Genomic DNA, 19,471 nt, shown 5'->3' on the forward strand with positions numbered 1-19,471 from the left:
GTATTGAAAAATAAACCAAAATATATACTCCCTGCCACCACAGAGCTTCCAATATGGGTGAGCTGACAAGTCAATATATACCTTCAATACAACATGATAAAGCATATAATGAATCACTGTACAAAGATTGTTAAGAACACTAATTGAAGAACAATTATTATCATTTATTTTAATTCAAGAATGTTTTATGGAGTAGAAGAATTTTGGAGAGAACATTTCTGTAAGATAGGACAAGAGCACTTTAAAGTACTGATAATGAAAAGTTGTCTTTATTTCTGGAAAATGGAAATATATTTAAAATAGTTAACATATGTGGTGTCCATGGCATAGTATTGATAATGAGATTGGAAGGGCAGGCTATGACTTAAATATGTTTCAGTGATTCAAATTGTTATTCATTTGAAATCCAGTTTCTTTCCAAGAATTTTCTCAGAGCATTTTTCACATCCTTGTTTCTTAAGCTATAGATTATTGGGTTAAACATGGGGAAAATAACAGTATAAAACACTGCAACTACCTTATCGGTGTTTGGGGAATAGCTGGTGGTAGGACGTAAGTACATAAACAAGAGTGTTCCATAGAATAAGGTGACTGCTATGAGATGGGAAGCACAAGTGGAGAATGCTTTGCTTCTGCCACCCGAGGACTTGATGCTCAAAACAGTGATAAGGATACCAAAGTATGAGATAAATATAACTATGAAAGTGCTGGTCTGGATGAAGCCACACAAGGCAAAGAGCAGAAGTTCATTGATATGGGTATCTGCACATGATAGAGCCAGAAGAGGTGGAATATCACAGAAAAAAGTGTTGATAATATTGGAGCCACAAAATGGCAGCCTGAATGTGAGGCAGACATGGACCATTGAAGTCATACTTCCACTGAAGTATGCCAACACAATGAAGCAGATACAGACTCTCCTAGACATCAATGTAGGATAGAGCAATGGGTTACAGATGGCTGCATAGCGATCATACGCCATCGCTGCCAAGATAAGGCACTCAACATCAGCAAAACAGCAAAAGAAAAACATTTCTGGTGCACAACCATAGGGAGAGATGCTTTTTCTGGTTGTTAAAAAATTCACCAGCATTTTATGAGTGATTGACGCAGAATAGCAGATGTCTAAGAAAGACAAGTTGCTGAGCAAATAATACATGGGCATTTGCAGGTTTGAATCGATATTAACTAAGATTATTAAACCCACATTTCCCACCACAATTAGTATATATGCTATGAGAAATACCAGGAATAATGTGATTCTGAAAGGTAGATAATCTGTGAATCCAACAAGGAGGAACTCAGTTGGCATGGTATAATTACTCTCCAACATCTTCTTCGTTTTCTTGTTTTTCTCATCCAAAATAGATGGTGTCAGAATACATGAGTGGACTTGAGTGATCAGCGAACCAAGAACATATTTATTCTCCCTTCTAAGGAAGCAAATAGAAGGATAAGAAAACCAGTTATGGCATACACTGTGACAGATTTGGTTTGCTTTCACTTTTGTCATTTTCTTTAAAAGAAGTAAATAGAAATGATCGTTGAACCAGAGGATGTTATCCAGAGGTGGTGTACCGAACTACAGTAACTCTTTAAAGCTATGCACATTGAAAGATGATATTAGTTCCTTTCAAGATGACATTAGTTCTTTTCATGTGGCTCAGTTGACAAGAGCTGCTAGAATTATGAGAATCGGCAAAATTCTTAGTTAGATTCAAAGGTCTATTTTTCCAATCCTAAAATCACCTTCCTCCATGTAAAGAAAAGAAGAGTTGCAAAACACGCTAGAAGAATCCACTCACAGGTAAACTAGGTAAGTCCACAGAAGAATATCCATGTACTTGGGAGGAATTTTAACATAAAGGTTAAGAGCACAGTAGTTACAGAAGAGATGATGGTTCAAATCTTAGCTTTGTTACTTACTGATCGTGTAGTCGATAAAGTTATTGAACCACTTCTTGATGGTTAGAGGAATAAACAAGTAGATATTCGTAAAACATTTATGTAACTGGTACATAATAAACCCTAATATGTGTGTTTATTAGATGAGATTTATTAAAACAAAGAAATTGACCTTTGTGTTCTTTTTTAATTGCATATTCAATAGCTTGAAAGACCCATTTGGTTGTCTCAAAATTCTTCTTCTCTTTAGCATCATGATCTGTGCTATAAAAAAGCCATCGTGGTCATGTGCGTGCACATTCTATTTAAATGCATTGTTTGGTAGTAATAAATCTTCTACACATGCCTTAAAATTATTTCTTTCTTCTGTAGGTTCATGTATCTTTCTTACTTCAGAGTTAAGACAATGTCTGGTGTGAGGTCCCAGTTACATTAAGTGTTTTGAGGAACTACTGCATCTCTGCAGTTATTAGTGGACTTATAAACTTGAGCTGTATGGAAAAATATGTATTATATACCCAGAAGGAGAAATAATTAAGAAAAATAAACAGAATGGGTGCAAATAAAAATAAGCTATAGTGGGATGGAATGTTCAGCAAATGTTCCAAGATTTGTAATGTTAAAAGTAGTGTGAGAAACACTTAGTGTTTCAGGTTATAAGTTTCTACAAAAGGGTGGTTGGGGATTCATCAGTACTGATCAGCAGTCCTGGGAGTTGCTTTGTATTTGTAGATAAATTTGGAGATAATCGATGTAATGAGTCTTTCAGGCCATAAACACAGTATTTCTCTCCATTTGTATAGTTTTTTTTTTCATATCTGTCATTATTTTGTTGCATACAATATTTTATTTGTATAGAGTTCTCACACATGTTTCATTATAATTACTCCTACGGATTTCCTGTTTTGATGCTATTAGTGGTGATTTTTACATTTAAAATTTTGAATTAAGGTACTATTTTTTTCTTCTTTCCAGACTTTATTTCTTTTTTACTTAGTTTTCTTTTTTGCCTTATAGCACTGGTAGAGGCATCAGTACCACATACAGCGTTTCCTGTAGAGTTTTATATATGCCCTTTATCAAGTTCAGGTAGTTCTAGTCTGTTTTTAACTTGCTGACCTATTTTGTTTTAAATAAATACTGAATTATATCAAATAATTTCTTCTCCATCCTTTGTGATGATTATTTATTTATTTTTTTAGAGTTATATTGAATTGCGCTGATTTATTTTTGAATGTTAAATATTCATTAAAAGTTATTAGGGCAAATCCTACTTGCTAATGATTTCTTTTTTATCATCAAAGTATATACATATACATACACACACACACACATATATGTATATATATACATGTATGCTATAATTGCAAAAGCAAGAGAAAGCTAACAGTCTTTAAATGAGTACCATCTGCTGAATAATGGGCTAGGCATTTAGAGGTGTTATCCTAATCCTCACAAGAATCTGATGAGGTGAGCAATTATTATTTATAATTTTAAATTTAATAAGAATAAAAATAAATAAGGCACTCAAAGACTCACAATTGTGAAATGACAAAACTAACATTCAAATCCAAGTTGCCTGAGTCATAATACTTATTTCATTTTAGTCACTCAGATAATTGAGAAACAAAAAGAAACAGGGTGCCTGAGATTCTTTTCAATAACATTAAGCTTATACTTTAGAATTTCTTCATATAACTAAATACTTTAAAGCATATTTAAATAGCTCATAGAAATCATAGCCTTTACAGGAGATATTATTGGCCAGTGCAATCTAAGAATTTTTGTTATTTTTTAATGAAAGATCTCTCAGTGAAGGAGACATACGTTATGTTGTAATTGGCCACATTATAGTCAATTATGTTACTGTTCTTCATCTTTCTCATTTAAAACAAAATATCAAACCATACCACTGAAATGAATGTAATTGCTTATCCAAAGTCCTCCTGTGGGTGAGAATTATCATGGGATCGTGTCCCACTTGTCACAGGCTAGAATATAAATACTCATTCTTTATTTGACCTATTTGTAAAGTCTCAAGAGAAATAGTGTCAGCATCTTGTACAAAATAAATTCTACAATTCAAAATTCTAGTACTGAGGTAAGTGACTGATCCCTTAGAGCATCAACAAAATGGCTGGTGTGGGTATAATAAAGATAATGTTACCTTAGATGTCATGTATTTTAACTGACTCTCCGTGGGCTGGAGAAATAGGTAGGGGATAGTAAAGACATAATCCTGACCTCACTTTACCCATGAGAGTTTCCAAAAGTCACTGCCTAATTCATTAGGCTCCTTACTGCCACAAGGGGAAGGCTGACTGTACCTATTTTGGAATTTTGGGAAATGTAATGGTCTCCTTAATTTGGGTGAGTGAAATTCAGTAAAGTAGAACTCCATCAGGAAGCCAAACCTCAGTTTCTATGAGCACATACACGTAGTCACATACAGTATGGTTCTTTTGAGTTAGTTCCTTGTTTTGTCTGTAGCAAAATTATGCTCAGAGACTGACATTGTTAAATAATTTATTTAGCACAGGTCCACTGCAGGAATTGTAATTTATAACAAAAATAATTTATAAGCAAATAGCATACAGGATAATGCCTTTTGATAAGTCAATATTGAAATAACATATTCCAAACTAAAGATAGATAGAATATACTACTGTTCCAAGAAAAGGGGAGATAAAAGAAATAAAGTCCAATTTTAGTTGAAGTGTACCTTTCTACAATTTGTTCTTGGAAAAGTTAGCTTAGCCAAACATGAGCTGACATCCAGCAGCCAGCACTAATTGAAGTCCCTTTTAGCTAGAGCATGGTACCAGTGGAATGAAGGTGCTGGTGTTGGCAGACATCTCCATCATGATACTACTGAAGGGTTTTCACCACTGCCGGCAAAGACTGTCTTGCCATGATAGGAGCTAATATCGCAAGGTGTTTAGGGAGCTATTTAGATCCGCAAAGAGCAGGCTTGCACAGAGCAGGCTTGCACAGACCAAATACTCTGGGTAAGTCCTCATAATTTCCTGGTATTTAAAGCGTAAGTATTCATTATATAGTAGTCACTCCCCCACTTGCTCATGTTTATAAACACTCAGCACAACAATTTTGATGACATTCTCCTGACATGTCCTCCTCAAAATGAACAAATTCACCCTTATTTTAAAACAACTTCACTTTAGCCATATTCAATTACAGTAGATCTTCTAATAACATCGTTTTGTTCAATGTCATTTTGTTGTAATGTTGATGAGTTGCTGTAGAAACTTAACTCTTATTTATATCAATTAGCCTAGGTTAAATCTGGTTTCATTATACCTTGTTTCACCAAAATTTCAAGAACCTATCAAAGATGTTAAGTGAACATTCACTGTATATCAAAACAACTTCATTTAAGCCATAAACAAGTAGGTCAAAAAGACTTTACTTAAGTCATTAACAAGTGTACTTGAAGTCATAACAAACCAATGCAAAATATTTCTATAACTGTCAACTTGGGGAATTTATGATTTTGAAATCAGATGTTGAATTATCAATAATCATAATGGCATAAATAGTAATAATAGATAATAATGGATATATTTGTGTGCATTTGTAATATAATGAGCCCTGTAAACAATGCTATAAATTATCTAGTTTAATCCTGCTTTCGACCATATGGTATACTATTATGTTAATTAAAGAAAACAAAAAAATTTAGGCATAGAAAATATCAGTGATTTGTAGAATATTAGATGTCACATCTGAGATTAAACTTGATTCTGCCTAATTCTAAATCTTGCGTGTTTAACCACTATAGCTAGCACAATGCCTTTAGAAAAGGAGAGAGAGCAAGCTTTACATGCATGCTTCAAACAAAATAGCAAAGATAAACCTATTCCCAGACACATTTTGAAAACAAGAGCTTTGTTAGGCTAATTTTTCATGAAAATCAGTAGGTTCATCTTATTTGAGGAAATTATTCTGATCTCAGCTCAACATAGACAGGAATCTTTTAAGAGAAGTGAAATTGTTCTGGAATACTCAGGGTCTCATGCAACAATTGATGACAGAAACTCTCTAAACAGTTGAAGGTTTCTTGGGGACTCAAGGAAAAAAATCAGACTTTGATCTCATAAGCTGTTTATGGATATAAGATATAACTCATGAAAATTGTTAGTGGATATATCACTTGGATGATCTTGTGAATGTGACTTCATCACCCCATTTGAAAATTAAAGATGTGGATTAGATAATTGCTGAGGTTCTTTCCAACACTAACATTCTATTTTTAATTAATATAACATTCTTAGACCAGTAGAAAATAATTCAACATTACTGGTACCATAGGATTTTGGTTAAGAAGTGAGAACTGGTTTCTGTCTATATATACCTGGGCAACTTGATTGCATCTCTGTTCTTCAGTATTATCATCTGTAAAGATAGAAATAATAATATCCTTCTCACAAGATAATATGAAGATTAAACAAAATGATGCACGTCAAATGCTTAGAAAATACTATTGGCTCACTCACCATAATTTTAGTTATTATTGATTGCTTTCATCATCATTATCATCATTGCCATTAATATAGGTAACTAGTTATTACATCAGAATATAAAAGGGCTCCAGTTTTAGAAGCCCCAAATAGTTCATAGAAAACTGCTAAAAAAAGTTATAATTTGCCTTCGTTGTGATGCTGGTGATGGTTATATTTCATTTATCCGTGTTGAGAGTTTGTGTAGTTTTTAATTTTTACATGTCTGCTCATTTGTTGTTTCTGGTGAGAAAATAAAACACGTTTTGAAAAAAAGTCTTGCCAGATATTGACAACTTCTATCAATAATCTCTAAACTAATATAAAAGTTTACTAAGCAGTTATGAAGCTGATGAATATCCACAGTCTCACTTGCCTTAGATGACAATTCCACATAATAACTACAGTAGGTGTGATTTCATATAGGAGGACATGGTGACATAAAGATGAAATGGTTTGTAGTAGAAGAACCAGAATTAGATTCTGGGTCTCCAGACACTTACTTACTTTTTTCTTCGTGTTCCTTGCTGTGGTATTTTCTGTACCACTGATCCCAAATGAAGCTTGAAATGCAGGCAAATATGATGCTCTGGAGGTCTCAGTGTAGAGTGCTATTACCCTTGTAATCAAAAGGCCAATGCTAATAGAGCTATCTTGCTAGACATAATCTCTGAGAATCGATAACATAGAATCTTCTAAATATGGTATGTTTTTGATATTTACTGATTCTTTAATGTTAATTCTTCAGCTAGAGTTTGACAAAAATGACTTAGAAGAATCTTTTTTTATGGTTATTGAATTCTTTAACCATTACATCTGTGCAAACTCCTTATCTAAACTTCCACATAGACTGTATATACAACAAATTAATTAGTTACAGATTTTTTAAAGCAGTACATGATGTTATATCCCTCATTTCAGAAAAAAGAAAGAAAACGAAAAAAAACTAATGTGAGACTATTTAAAAGGTGGATGTTATATAAAGATTAGAAATAACATTTGTATAACATAGACACATAAACTTTATTTCTCTTTTATTTTAAGTGTAAATTCTTTCACCTTCCATTTTCCCAGTCAGATCCAATAGTGAAGATATGCTAAATTCTAACCATATTGACCAATTCACACATAATAGTAGTTTGTATTTTAATGGAATTGAAGGGTTCTAGAAATATGCATTTTTATTATTTGTTTGTGTACTTGGCACGTGAGTCATTTTACTCTACATATTAACAGATTCCCACAACAGAAAGATTTATATCTGTCACTATTCTCAGTGGAATGCTCTCCATAAAATTATAAAGTGCATTTCTTTGTAACTCAACTCTTCCATGAGACCTTTTCCAAGAATAGCACGTGCCTTTCCTTAACTAGGGTGCTGCTATAACTCTTCCTCATTCTGCATGGACTTTGCTTTGAAATTGTATTCCTATTTAATTGAGCCATCAAGATCAAGAAACATTATCACCAGGCATTTTATTTCAAGAACTTTCATTTGTTATATCCCATCTTGGAGCAGTATTTGATATCTTTCATTATACCAATTGATTGACTAATTAATAATGACCATATGGAGTGAATTGCATAGATGATATAATTTTAGAAATTCTACCTAGTTCTTATAACCTGAAGTGACTCATTATCTGTGAGAATAGTTGTTCTCGTTAAAAAATTCTCATTTTAATATCTGAGATGATACAGATAGGAATCCAAATTGAACAGAATAAGTTATTATAAAATATGATTATCACATATTTGCCTAAAAGATTAAATAATGAAGTATTGGCCTAAAGATCAGTTATCTTTTTAAGATATAAGAAACTGTAAAAAATAATATTGACAAAGGCACTAACCGAGAGGAATTGCCTTGAATACTTACTCCTAGAAATTTGGAATGTTTGAACTGGGCAAAATAACCTTTTATCTGGGCCAAAGCAATATTGTATTTCAAATAACTGTTTTCAGAGCTAACAGGACAGCAAAAAATTAAACATTCCTTAGAATTAGCACCACCACACGTGGCTAAAAATAACAGCTTATTTACATCTATAGAAATTACTTTCTTTTATTTATGTAATTATTTCCCTTCCCTTTCTCATGAATACCCTTTGCTCTTACCTCATAACTGGAACACTGCTTGAGTTTCTGCCTGAATCAGTGTTTCCCAAACAGCTATTCTTTGACCTTGAACTTCATTGTGTCTCACTTTGCCTCTTTATTTTTAAGGTCAATAACATCCGATGACTAAGGAAAAATGACTAAGGAAAGAGAAGTCCCACATTTGCATATTATTATGTTAATTCTTCCATTTTTAATAAGAAAATTGCTTCTAGAAAATGATACTTTTTAGGGGGAAAATGATAGATTTATTCTTCCTTGATGCAGCATACATCTGTTTTCTGCAGTGAGTCATAGAAGCATATATAAAGATAAACCAGTATTTTGCTTATTCAAAAGTTTGGTACAAATAAGTTTTAGATATATACCTGATGGATTATTAATACAAACATGCTGTCCTTATCTAGGCTTTAATGATTTTCAAAGTATTTTGTATCAGTTTTGTTTTCAATTTCCCCTATCACGATGAAAGTAACAAATCCAAAATTTCAGCTTCGAGTGTCAAGTTTGAGCTTAAAAACTTTATTTGGTGAGTCTATTGAATCTTGATTCTCAGAATTCTATGGTGTTCTAATACTATATGTTAAAATAAATGAAAAACGTTAATACAAAATCATATTGACACAAAATAATTCATACTTTGTAGTCTAGATCTAATTATAGCTGCTTTTTTTCTGTTCAGTAGTTTATGTACACATGTTTTTGCATTTACATATAACAAACTTTTGTTTTAATAATTATTTTTAATAATAAATATTTTTTCTCAAAATAGAAACTCATATCTCTTGGCTAAAATAAGACCAGTGGGCATTACGACAGGCTCTGTAAGGTCTAACGCTACACTGGAGACTCCAGTTAGTTTCTTTACTGATGGTCTGCAACTGTCTAACCTGTTTGACAATCCTGGCTTGATTAGATGACCAAGGGGAATGACAACCCCACCCCAACACCCCTGTCTCTCTCACCTCTCCAGAATTTAGAGTCCTCCTAACACAGTTCTCATTTCAAGGAAGCCTGCAGTCTTGCATGGACGGGGAATAAGGGTGCTGGGAAGTTCTGCTGCTGAGTGTGTCTCAGGCCTCCAATGCTGCCTGTAACAGAGGAAAGGGCACATGCAGAGAGGATCAGTGGCTCCACGTAATTCCTGAAGGTCCCTCTGCTTTGTGAGCTTGTTAGTGCAGGTTTGATAATAACATTTTATGGAAAGAAGATATTTGTTCGATTAAGGATTTGACATATTCAATGAAAATATTTTTCTAATTGACTTAACATGGTGAGATCTCAAAAAATTTAAGATACTTATTTATTTCCCTTTAGTCTGACTAGATTTAATAATCTTAATTTTCCACATTTTTAGTAAAATATTTAAAATTTTTTCTTGCTTTACATTGTTATTTTTGAAATTTTAAAAATTTAAAATTATTTTTCAGCAAGTACGTGAAACCATTTCCATACTTTTCTATACTGAAAAAAAGACATATGTCCACTTTATAAATTTATGAAATCACATGGTTTTCAACTTTTTCTGTCTGACTTATCTTATTTAGCATGATTATCTCAAGATCCATCCATCTATGTTGTCACAAATGGCAGTCATCTAATCTTACAGCTGAGTGATATTCCACTGTATATATGTACTGCAACCTCTTTATCCTTTTTGGATTTGAGTATTATTTCATTTATTATCATTCAGTGCCCATTGACAGTCATTAAGTTTTACTATGTCCAAATTTACAATCTTGAATTTGTCCATCTCTGTATCTATTGTTAAGCCCTTTTAGTTATTTTTAAATAAATGACTCTAAAAAAGGATTCCTTTCTATTCATAAAAATCTGTTGCTTCTTTAAAGGATCAAAGATGATTTGGCAGATTCTGAAATTTCTCTACTGGATGCTAAATATTCCTTCAGACATTTAGTAATAATAAGCAAGGGTGAAAAGCAGGAATTTTCTTTGCTATGTAGTTTTACATTTACTGAATATAAGGTTATGCCTTGTAATTTAGATATCACATTTTCTTTATAATAAATTCAAACTATATATAAAAATATAATAAGTAAATCAGAAATTATTTGAAATCCTGCCACTGTGAGGAAGTCAATATTTTCTTCTAACACAGAGAATAGTTTGATGATTGCCAGAGGCAGGTGGTGGGGGGCGGGCAAAATGGGTGAAGGTGGGCAAAAGGTACAAACTGAAAGGTATAAAATAAATAAGTCACGAGGATGCAATGTGCAACATGGTGACTCTAGTTAAGAATACTCTATTGCATATTCAAAAGTAGTTATGAGAGTAGATCTTCAAAGTTCTTGTCATGCAAAAAAATTTTCTATAACTATATATGGCAGCGGATATTAAGTAGACTTATCATGGTGATCATTTCACAGTATGTAGAAACATCATCTTATATATCTGAAACTAATACAGTGTTATATGTCTATTATACCTCAATTAAAAATAGAGAAAAATTGTTTTTATGTTATGTATTAAATTCTCTTTGTAATATGTGTAAACAATAAATAAAATATGATAAATAAATCAGAAGTTATTTGAAATTCTACCACTGTGAGGAAATCAGTATTTTCTTCTAATCCACATACTTCCAGATATCACTGCTATGAATAAACATTCACTACAGAAATGCACATGCAAAATATTATGTAAAATTATGGAGCGCTATTCTTTTTCTAAATAACGAGTTACAATTTATACAAACACATATACATTCTTTCTCACATGTCAGGAAAGTTTGGAAAGCCTTCAGTGACACGAATCTAAATTATTGTCTTTAGAGTCTCTGTAGAGTTGTACGGTGCAGATGTTCTCCAGTGTCTTAATAAACTTCAACCTAGAGGCCCTTCTTTTCACTTTTAATTTTCTTCTGCTCCAGAAAAAAACCTTTAATAAACAGTTGAAGAAACACATGTAATACTCCTTCGTAAGCAGATATGTTTATGCTACATGAGGTTATATTGACACAGTTTTTTAAAACAAAAGGATAAGTATTTTGTTTTCATTTTCAAAAAGAAAAAAAATATGCCAAATTGATGCTCAAAATGATACAGAATTCATTTCAAATGATTCAAATAAAAGGACTTTAATAAAAAGACATTTATGTGGTATTTTATTTTCTTATAAAATAAGAAAATAAAATACTACAAATTGAGTATTTTTTACTGTAATAAAATACTACTGTAATAAAATACTACAAATTGAGTGGCTTAAAATAATAAAAAAAATATTTTCTCACATTTCTAGAATGCAGAGTCCAAATCACAATGCTGGCCAGGATCTAAGAGAGAATCATCCTTTGCTTTCAGTGGCTCTTGACCTTCCTGGATTTTTGGCTGCATCACTCCAATCTCTGCCTGCATCTTCACATGTTCTTTTCTGTTTGTTTCTAACTGCTTTTCTAAATGCCCTGTGCTTTTCTGTCTCATAAAAACACTGGTCATAGAATTTAGCAACCACTTTAGGCAAGGACAATCTCATTTCTTTAATTTACTACATCTGCAAGGGGCTTTTTTTCTTTTTCTCAAATAAGGCCACATCTGCAGGTCTAGATGAACATATACTTAAGAGGGCAACATTCAATCCAATACACATTGATGTGGATAGTTTAGAGTGAAAACTGTGGAAACTTCTAACACTAATAGACGTAACCAAAACAAAACCTGAAACTACAAGGGGAAGGAATGACATTATCAGAGGACAGTGAGATTTGGGATAATAGAGGAGAGGGTTTGTAGTCTTAAAACACCGTGGACAGCGACAAAATAAAAACAAGGAAAAATGCAAAAAGAATACCAAGATTACCCTGCTTCCACCATCTCAGCTGCTGCTGGTTTCTCGCATTGGCTAAATCAAATCAGAGTACAGAGAAGGATAGTAAGGAAATTTGAAGGGATGGTTAAGAAAATATATCGCAGAACATGACTCTAATCCCTCGGTTAAACATTGTTGTATTGCTTAGGCAATCTCTTAACTCAGTAGTTCACAGTGAGAGGAAACAAGGATGTTCAAATTAGATTGTTACAATTAAGATAATTTGTGCTTTTGTTTACGAAGAAACTCTTTACTTAATTCTATGAAACTAAGGTCCTTTAACATAATGTGAGGTTGTTATGATGATATTCATCATCATTACTTAGAAACATAGACATAAAACTAGATTGTTTTTCTGTTGTAGCTATATGACAAACCTACAAGAATGTCCTTCTCTGTAATTTCAAGTCTTTGCATCATCGTAATAACTTACGTAGTTTTCTCAGTGCCATCATGGTGTCTTTGTTCCTGAGTGTATATAATAGAATTCAATGCTGGTGTCAAAACGGTGTAGAAAAGAGTAATTACTTTTCAGGTTCTTTCAGATTGATATGATTTTGGTTGCAAATAATTGATAGGAGCCATTCCATAGAATAAGACCACAAGTATCAGGTTAGAAGAATAGGTGGAGAAGGCTTTCGCCCTCCCGCTGGCTGATGATATTTTGAGAATGTTGGCAATAAGTCTTCCCTAGGATACAATGATCAATAGAAATGGAACCACAATAAATATCACTGCAGCTAGATAGACTGTGATATCATTCAGAAATGTGTCCCCACAAGCAAGCTTGAGAACTGCGGGGAGGTCACAGAAGAAATGATTAATTCTGTTAGACCCACAAAAGGGCAGAGAAAAAATCTGACATGTTTGTCCAATTGCAGTTGGAACTCCACTGACCCAGGAGGCAATGGCCAGTTGGACACAGACCTTGTGGTTCATGACCAGCAGATAGTGTAGTGGGTTACAAATAGCCACATAGTGATCATTGGCCATCGCTGTCAGGAGGAAACACTCTGAGCCTCCAAACGTAAAAACAAAACACATTTGTGCAGCTCAAGCAACCAAAGAAATGTTTCCTTTCTGGGTCAAAAGATCCATAAGCATTCTTGGAATAGTGACTGTTACATAACAGATTTCTAAAAAGAACAAATTGTGAAGAAAGAAATACATGGTGGTCTGAAGAATGGGGTAAATTCTTGTTATCAAAATTATGATGCTATTGCACATCAGGATAGTCAGATAGATGACCAAAAATATCCCCAAAAGAATCCATTGGCTATTGGGAATATCAGAAAACCCCAAAAGAACAAATTCCGTTATCGAAGTCATATTTGATTTTTCTATTTTTAATTGGTTCTCCATCTGCATATATGGTAATTTCAAGATGGTTATTCATTTATGTTCTTGAACCACTTTTTCCTCTTCTGTTAACTGCTTTGGATGCATGAATGTATTTCTATAATTTCTAAAGTCATGTCCAACATCACTGTGCTGTTTCTAGAAAATGAATTTTGAAACCCCAGAAAGGAAGTGATGTGCATTTGAAATCAATCCAAGAAATATAACCTAACATAGATTTTTTGTACTATGAGGTAATGATATGAGAGAAAATGAGAAATGTGCATTCTTCTTTAGAGCATATTGTGCAGAAGTAATTTCTTATTACTTCACCCCTTAAAGACTGGATTTATGGTACAGACTTCTACTATTGCATTTTTGTGGGTTCACCAGTTTTTTCTGAATTGATTGATTTATTCCACCTTCTTTCAATTTAAAATGTTTTCCTTAAAGTTTTTGTTTAATTTTTATTTGAAATGAGTTTTAAATTCTTTCATTTAGAGTCTAATGAGTATTAATTTTCTTAGACCAGTCCTTTATTACTGAGGGAATAAGTATATGCAATTTTATCATGCTACTTTATGCACTTCTCCCCTCATTTATGTTAAATATAGAAACCATTAATTACAGCATACTGTTCAATAACTTTCCCTATTAACACCCCCATACAGTGTGTGATAGATATCAATTAACTTTAACTCAATCAGTAAATACGACCCATTCATCCCAATATTTTTTTACATTTCCCTCTTTCCCCAGGTAAGATTCTAGTATCAAACAGTTCCATTGAACTAACAACAATTCCCTTTCTCTAGTTTCCCCTTGTAACTTTGCCTAATAAAGTGTAACTTTGATTAAGTCCAATTACTATTTATTCCTGGAATACAAATGCCTGGAGCCTATGAATGAAACTTAAACACAGACATACACACAAACACTATGTTGTTTCACTTCATATTAATTCCATTCAATATCAGTCAGTCAATACTGCTTGACTAGTTCCACTGCACTTTATTAATATTTGATCTCTAACTTTCTAAAACAAATATACGACAAAGATTATGTTTTCTATCTCATCACTCTGCTATACACATCACCTGTTAGACCAAACACCTGATATTTTTTCATTAATACTTTGGTAAATAAACTCAGAGAAATAGTCTCTTACATTTCCCTATTTTATTTGTACTTGTTCTCAGAATTACCTTAAATAAATAATGCTGATTATAAATGTCTTTACTAACTTTATTTGACTTACATCTAATTTTTATTACTTTATAATTAAGAAAGTAAGGAACTACGTGAGTTATCATAAGAAGTTAACTCATTTTCTAAGAAAGATCTTAGAATTTCATGTCTTTTTGTTTTATTTATTGTATCTTGATCCTGTAATTAAGAACTATCTTTAAATAAAATATTCTAAAAAAACAATTATAGCTTACTTTTATAGATTTGTATGAAGATGTCTATGTGAGTGGAGATGATTATTAATCTGCAAACTTTTTAAGATCTTTTGTCATGTTGAGAAGCCACTGTAATTCTATGACATTCTTGCTGGCATCAAACATTGGATGTTCTTAAATAGGAAGCAGCCACGCTCACCTGGGGGAATCTTCTCTCATGTGGCAATTAAATTCCCAAACACTGTTGTTTATTTTTGCAATCATCTGGGTTTATTTTCTAAAACTACTTTTCTTATAGGTGGCTTGCCCATCTCTTCACCCATTCTTAACATGAAGCTCCCCTCAATGGGGATATCCCTTGGTGAAGAAACACCTCTTAACTGTCAAGTACTACTTTCAGAAAAAAGTTAAAAATTGTTCTTCAAATTGTATTTCAACTCTTAATAATTAGTGTGGATTTGCCTATAATTGATCCAAATCTAGATTATCCACACCTTTGCAAAAATGTGTCACATGTTGTATCACATGAACATGGCATGCTTGGTCTCTTCAACATACTGGGTGGTGAGAGCCCTTTTGAGAAGCGCAACTCTGTCGATAGATTAACTTTTATGGAAATTACAGCATGTTTTGTGTGCTGATGAAAAAACTGGATGCTTTTATTCATTTTATGACATCTACTCAGACATCAGGAAAGGTTTCTAGCTGATTCAAAATGTAAGCTACCACAAAAACAAATATTTTAAACAAGAATATTTATGACAGAAAACGAACAAACTTTATGCTAAAGTCCTTATCCCATTTCAGCTATTTCGAAGCAGGTATGGAGGTGACGTTATCGTACATGATATTCTACTAGTAATTATGTTTGTTTCTTCCTGTTTCAATGTTCTTTGAGTATTTGACATGTGTTTCTAAACACATTTCTTTTTTGTATTTTAAGCCTCCTTCTCTTTAGTACAACACGGCTCTTTTACATTGGCCCTCTGTGCTCTTTATTATGACTGATATGGCATTTTTGTGGGGTTTCCATCATGCTTATCTACAAATGACAACTGCTTGCATGATTTGCCTCCAGGAAGTATGTCACTTCTTTATAGACTGGGACAAATTGAACGTCAATTCCTTGGTAAGATGGAGAATTTGGATATTTTCTTATTTAATTTAATATCACCACCACTGAAAAAATATGTAAAAACTAAAAAAATTCCTCAGCTATCTCAGTGGCTTAACAATATAAAGAAACCTCTCACACCCTTTTGACAGAACAATTTTGTAGTCAGATATAAGGAAATGCTGGTTTCTCTCATGTCAGAATCCCACAGTTCTCTAGTTCACACTTTGTGGTTCCCTTTCACATTCTCAGAATTCAGAAAGCTGAGAATTACAGACAGACGCAAAATAAGGAAAGAAATGTGCTCTTAAGAGCCTCCGTACAGAAGAGACACATCACATCCACACATACCATTGTAAGAACTAATCACATGTCTAACAAAGACATGAGAGGGCTAGAGAATGTTGTTCACTGTGTGTCAAAGACACAGAAACATATTTGGAGAGCATAAACCAGACTCTGCCACCATCCTCAGTTTGGTAACAGTGTGCTACAGCATGCTGTAACATATGTATATTTAGATTTAAGTTTTAACAGGTCATTTACATAGCAGAATAATTATGTGTGGTACATAGCTATGTATTTTATTTGGATTTTTAGACATAATTGTTTCTATGACAATGTTATTATAATTTTAATTTTTAAATTATAATGTTACTGAAACAGAATTTACAGAAAATAGAGTACAAACATTCAACTAGATTTAATGAGATTTCAAATGCGATAAGATTTAAGAAATATATACACTCATGAAAGCATTTCCACAATGATGATATAAAACATTCACACTATCCCGAATGCTTCCTAATCCATTCTTCCTCTACTCCAACCCCACAGAACCACGGATCAGATTTCTGTAGCTATCGATCATTTATAATCCATCAGAATGTATTCTTTTATCCTGATGACTTTGCTCACTGTAAGGGTTTTAAGATTTATCTATGTTCTTCCTATGTTTAAGTCATTTATTGTCAGTACAGACTTGAACTTCAAGCTTTATTTTGTTCATTTATTTATCTTTTATGGAATTTGGGTTGTTTCTTGATTTTAGGTTGTTTCTCTATTTATCTTAACCTAAAAGAATGTAACTTGGAAATTATCTAGATTTCATGCCTCATCTAGATTTTTTTATTTGTTAAGTTTCTCAGTTCGTGCCATAGATAGATTTTTTTTCTTTTAGGTACAAGTATTCACATAAGATAAAAAGGAATCAGGTTTCTTTTGTTATATAACTATATAAGGTGCTGCACTATATTCTTCAAGATGCACAGAAAACTTTGGACCCTCCAGATTGGTCAGTATGTCGGCCAAACATCTATTTATCTGTCAGTATGTCCCAAAGGTGACCCGTTATTCTCACGTGCAAAGTTAAATCTTTCTTATGTAATATTCTCATATCCTCCCAATGTAATTTCTATTTTGAACCTTATTATATTGTGTTTTATTTTTTATTTCATAATTTGACACCCTTTTATTTCAGAAACTCCTTAATTCCATGGTATTTGTCTGGTTTACTTTCTAACGAACATCCAGCTCTAAGATAGAGTCACCTATCTAGAGCACTTGGCCTGTTTTGGAGACCAATAATTTACATCCATTCATTTAATCTTTCATAATCACTAATCATGTATGTTGTATTCTCTTACACTGTTAACAGGGAGTAAAATGTATGGAAAGGAGTGTGAATAAGAACACAATATACTTTAGTGTGAACAAGAGTGAAAGCAAGGAGACCAGATAGGAAGTTATTGCAATGACCTGAGTGGGAGATGAAGGTGGCGGGATCAGGGTTACAGTCGTGTATATATAGTAAGAAGTGGTCACAGGATTTACATTGACTTTATGCTCAAACATTTCCTTGTTTTGATTCTCGTTTTTATCATACATAAAAACAACCACATTACGAAATATGACATATTTGTGTGGGGGGGGGTTGGGTTCACATCAAATATATTATGTTCATCTGAACAGATCTATAGGTACTTCATATGAGTTTCATATGAAGATACAAGCCTTATCTTCGGGGGTGAAAATGTAATATGTATGCATTTTTAAATAGAAAAATCAAAAATAAGAAATAAGTACACTGTATTTTGCAATTTTTGTTAACACTGAAAAAAATCAATTTCAAAGGCCCATTTAAAAATAAAAACTTGTTTCTTGTCACTCTGCTTCTGACTTCTGTTGGCACTATTCTGCGAGCTCAAGCTAACTGTTGGTGTTCGGCTCAACTACTGGAAGATAAGCATGTCTTTACAATGGAGTGTAGATATATCTTTATCATTTGCTCTTTAAATGTTTTTTTTTTTTTTCCCCCCCAGCTCTTACCAAATCTAGCACTTCAGATTACCGTGACACACAGTCTTCTTATGTAACACATGATCGGGGCATGATGATTTTATGATTTGTAAAATAAAACCTCAACCTTTACTTAACCTTTTTTTTTTTTTTTTGCTGCTTATTTTGTTTTCCAGCTAAGTAGAACTTACATTTGCATTTCCTCTCTAAGTCTGTACTTTTTTTTTTCATTTTTCTGTTTCCTTTTCCATTGTATTAATGAATCTGACACACTCTCAACATAAACTTATCTAATAAATTATATTTTATTGATTTGATTTGTTTTGCAACACACGGTAAATATGATTGTACAATTTCAGGATGTTGAGGTTTGGAGCTCAAGTCAGAAAATCAGAGTTTTTGACATAAGTCTTCATCAGATTGATCTCCTGTTGGCAAAATTTCAAAATTTCTTGGCCGATAATCACCACCTATTTAGTAACCAATCTGAAAGCAACGAGTTTTCTTAAATGGCTGAAATATCCCAAGGTCTCTTCAGAGACTCAGGAGTGATGCATGGACATATTCAACAATTTCATGATTATAACACAAAATTTTAAGAGACTCTTAGAAACAATACATTCCAATTTCTCAGCCAAAGCAGTAAATTATATGTAAGTTTAGCAACAAGTGTCTACATTTCTGCTTTCTGATGAAACATACTATATGACACTCATTTCATCTATTTTTGATAAAGCTATTTGTTTTAACATTGTTTCTATAAAGCTATATATTCTCTTTTTTAACAGTTAAATATCAAATTATATAAGTCAGTGAGCACATTGCTTGTAAATATATTACATAATTTTGTTCTCTAGAAGTGGGTAACAATTGTCAGTAAATTGAACAGAAATGCTATTCTGATCAGTTTTAAGCTATATGTTTTCCCTAAAGCTCTTTGTACATCCCTCTTC

The 19,471-nt window shown here is 32.8% G+C and overlaps 1 protein-coding gene and 1 pseudogene across 1 annotated transcript; both read right to left on the reverse strand.

The window, feature by feature from the left end:
- Positions 1-391: 391 nt before the first annotated feature.
- On the reverse strand, positions 392-1,333 carry LOC111733634 (olfactory receptor 5AS1-like). Its single transcript, XM_023525675.1, has one exon. The coding sequence runs from the start codon at positions 1,331-1,333 to the stop codon at positions 392-394; it is 942 nt and encodes a 313-aa protein (XP_023381443.1).
- An 11,448-nt stretch (positions 1,334-12,781) lies between these two features.
- LOC105308594 lies at positions 12,782-13,727 on the reverse strand (annotated as a pseudogene).
- Positions 13,728-19,471: the final 5,744 nt, after the last annotated feature.

The sequence above is a fragment of the Pteropus vampyrus genome, unplaced genomic scaffold, assembly GCF_000151845.1.
Source record: "Pteropus vampyrus isolate Shadow unplaced genomic scaffold, Pvam_2.0 Scaffold595, whole genome shotgun sequence".
Lineage (NCBI taxonomy): Eukaryota > Metazoa > Chordata > Mammalia > Chiroptera > Pteropodidae > Pteropus > Pteropus vampyrus.

What these genes read in the sequence shown, in the direction of transcription:
- LOC111733634 (XM_023525675.1), bottom strand. Translation starts at nt 1,333, where the DNA reads ATGTTGGAGAGTAATTATACCATGCCAACTGAGTTCCTCCTTGTTGGA.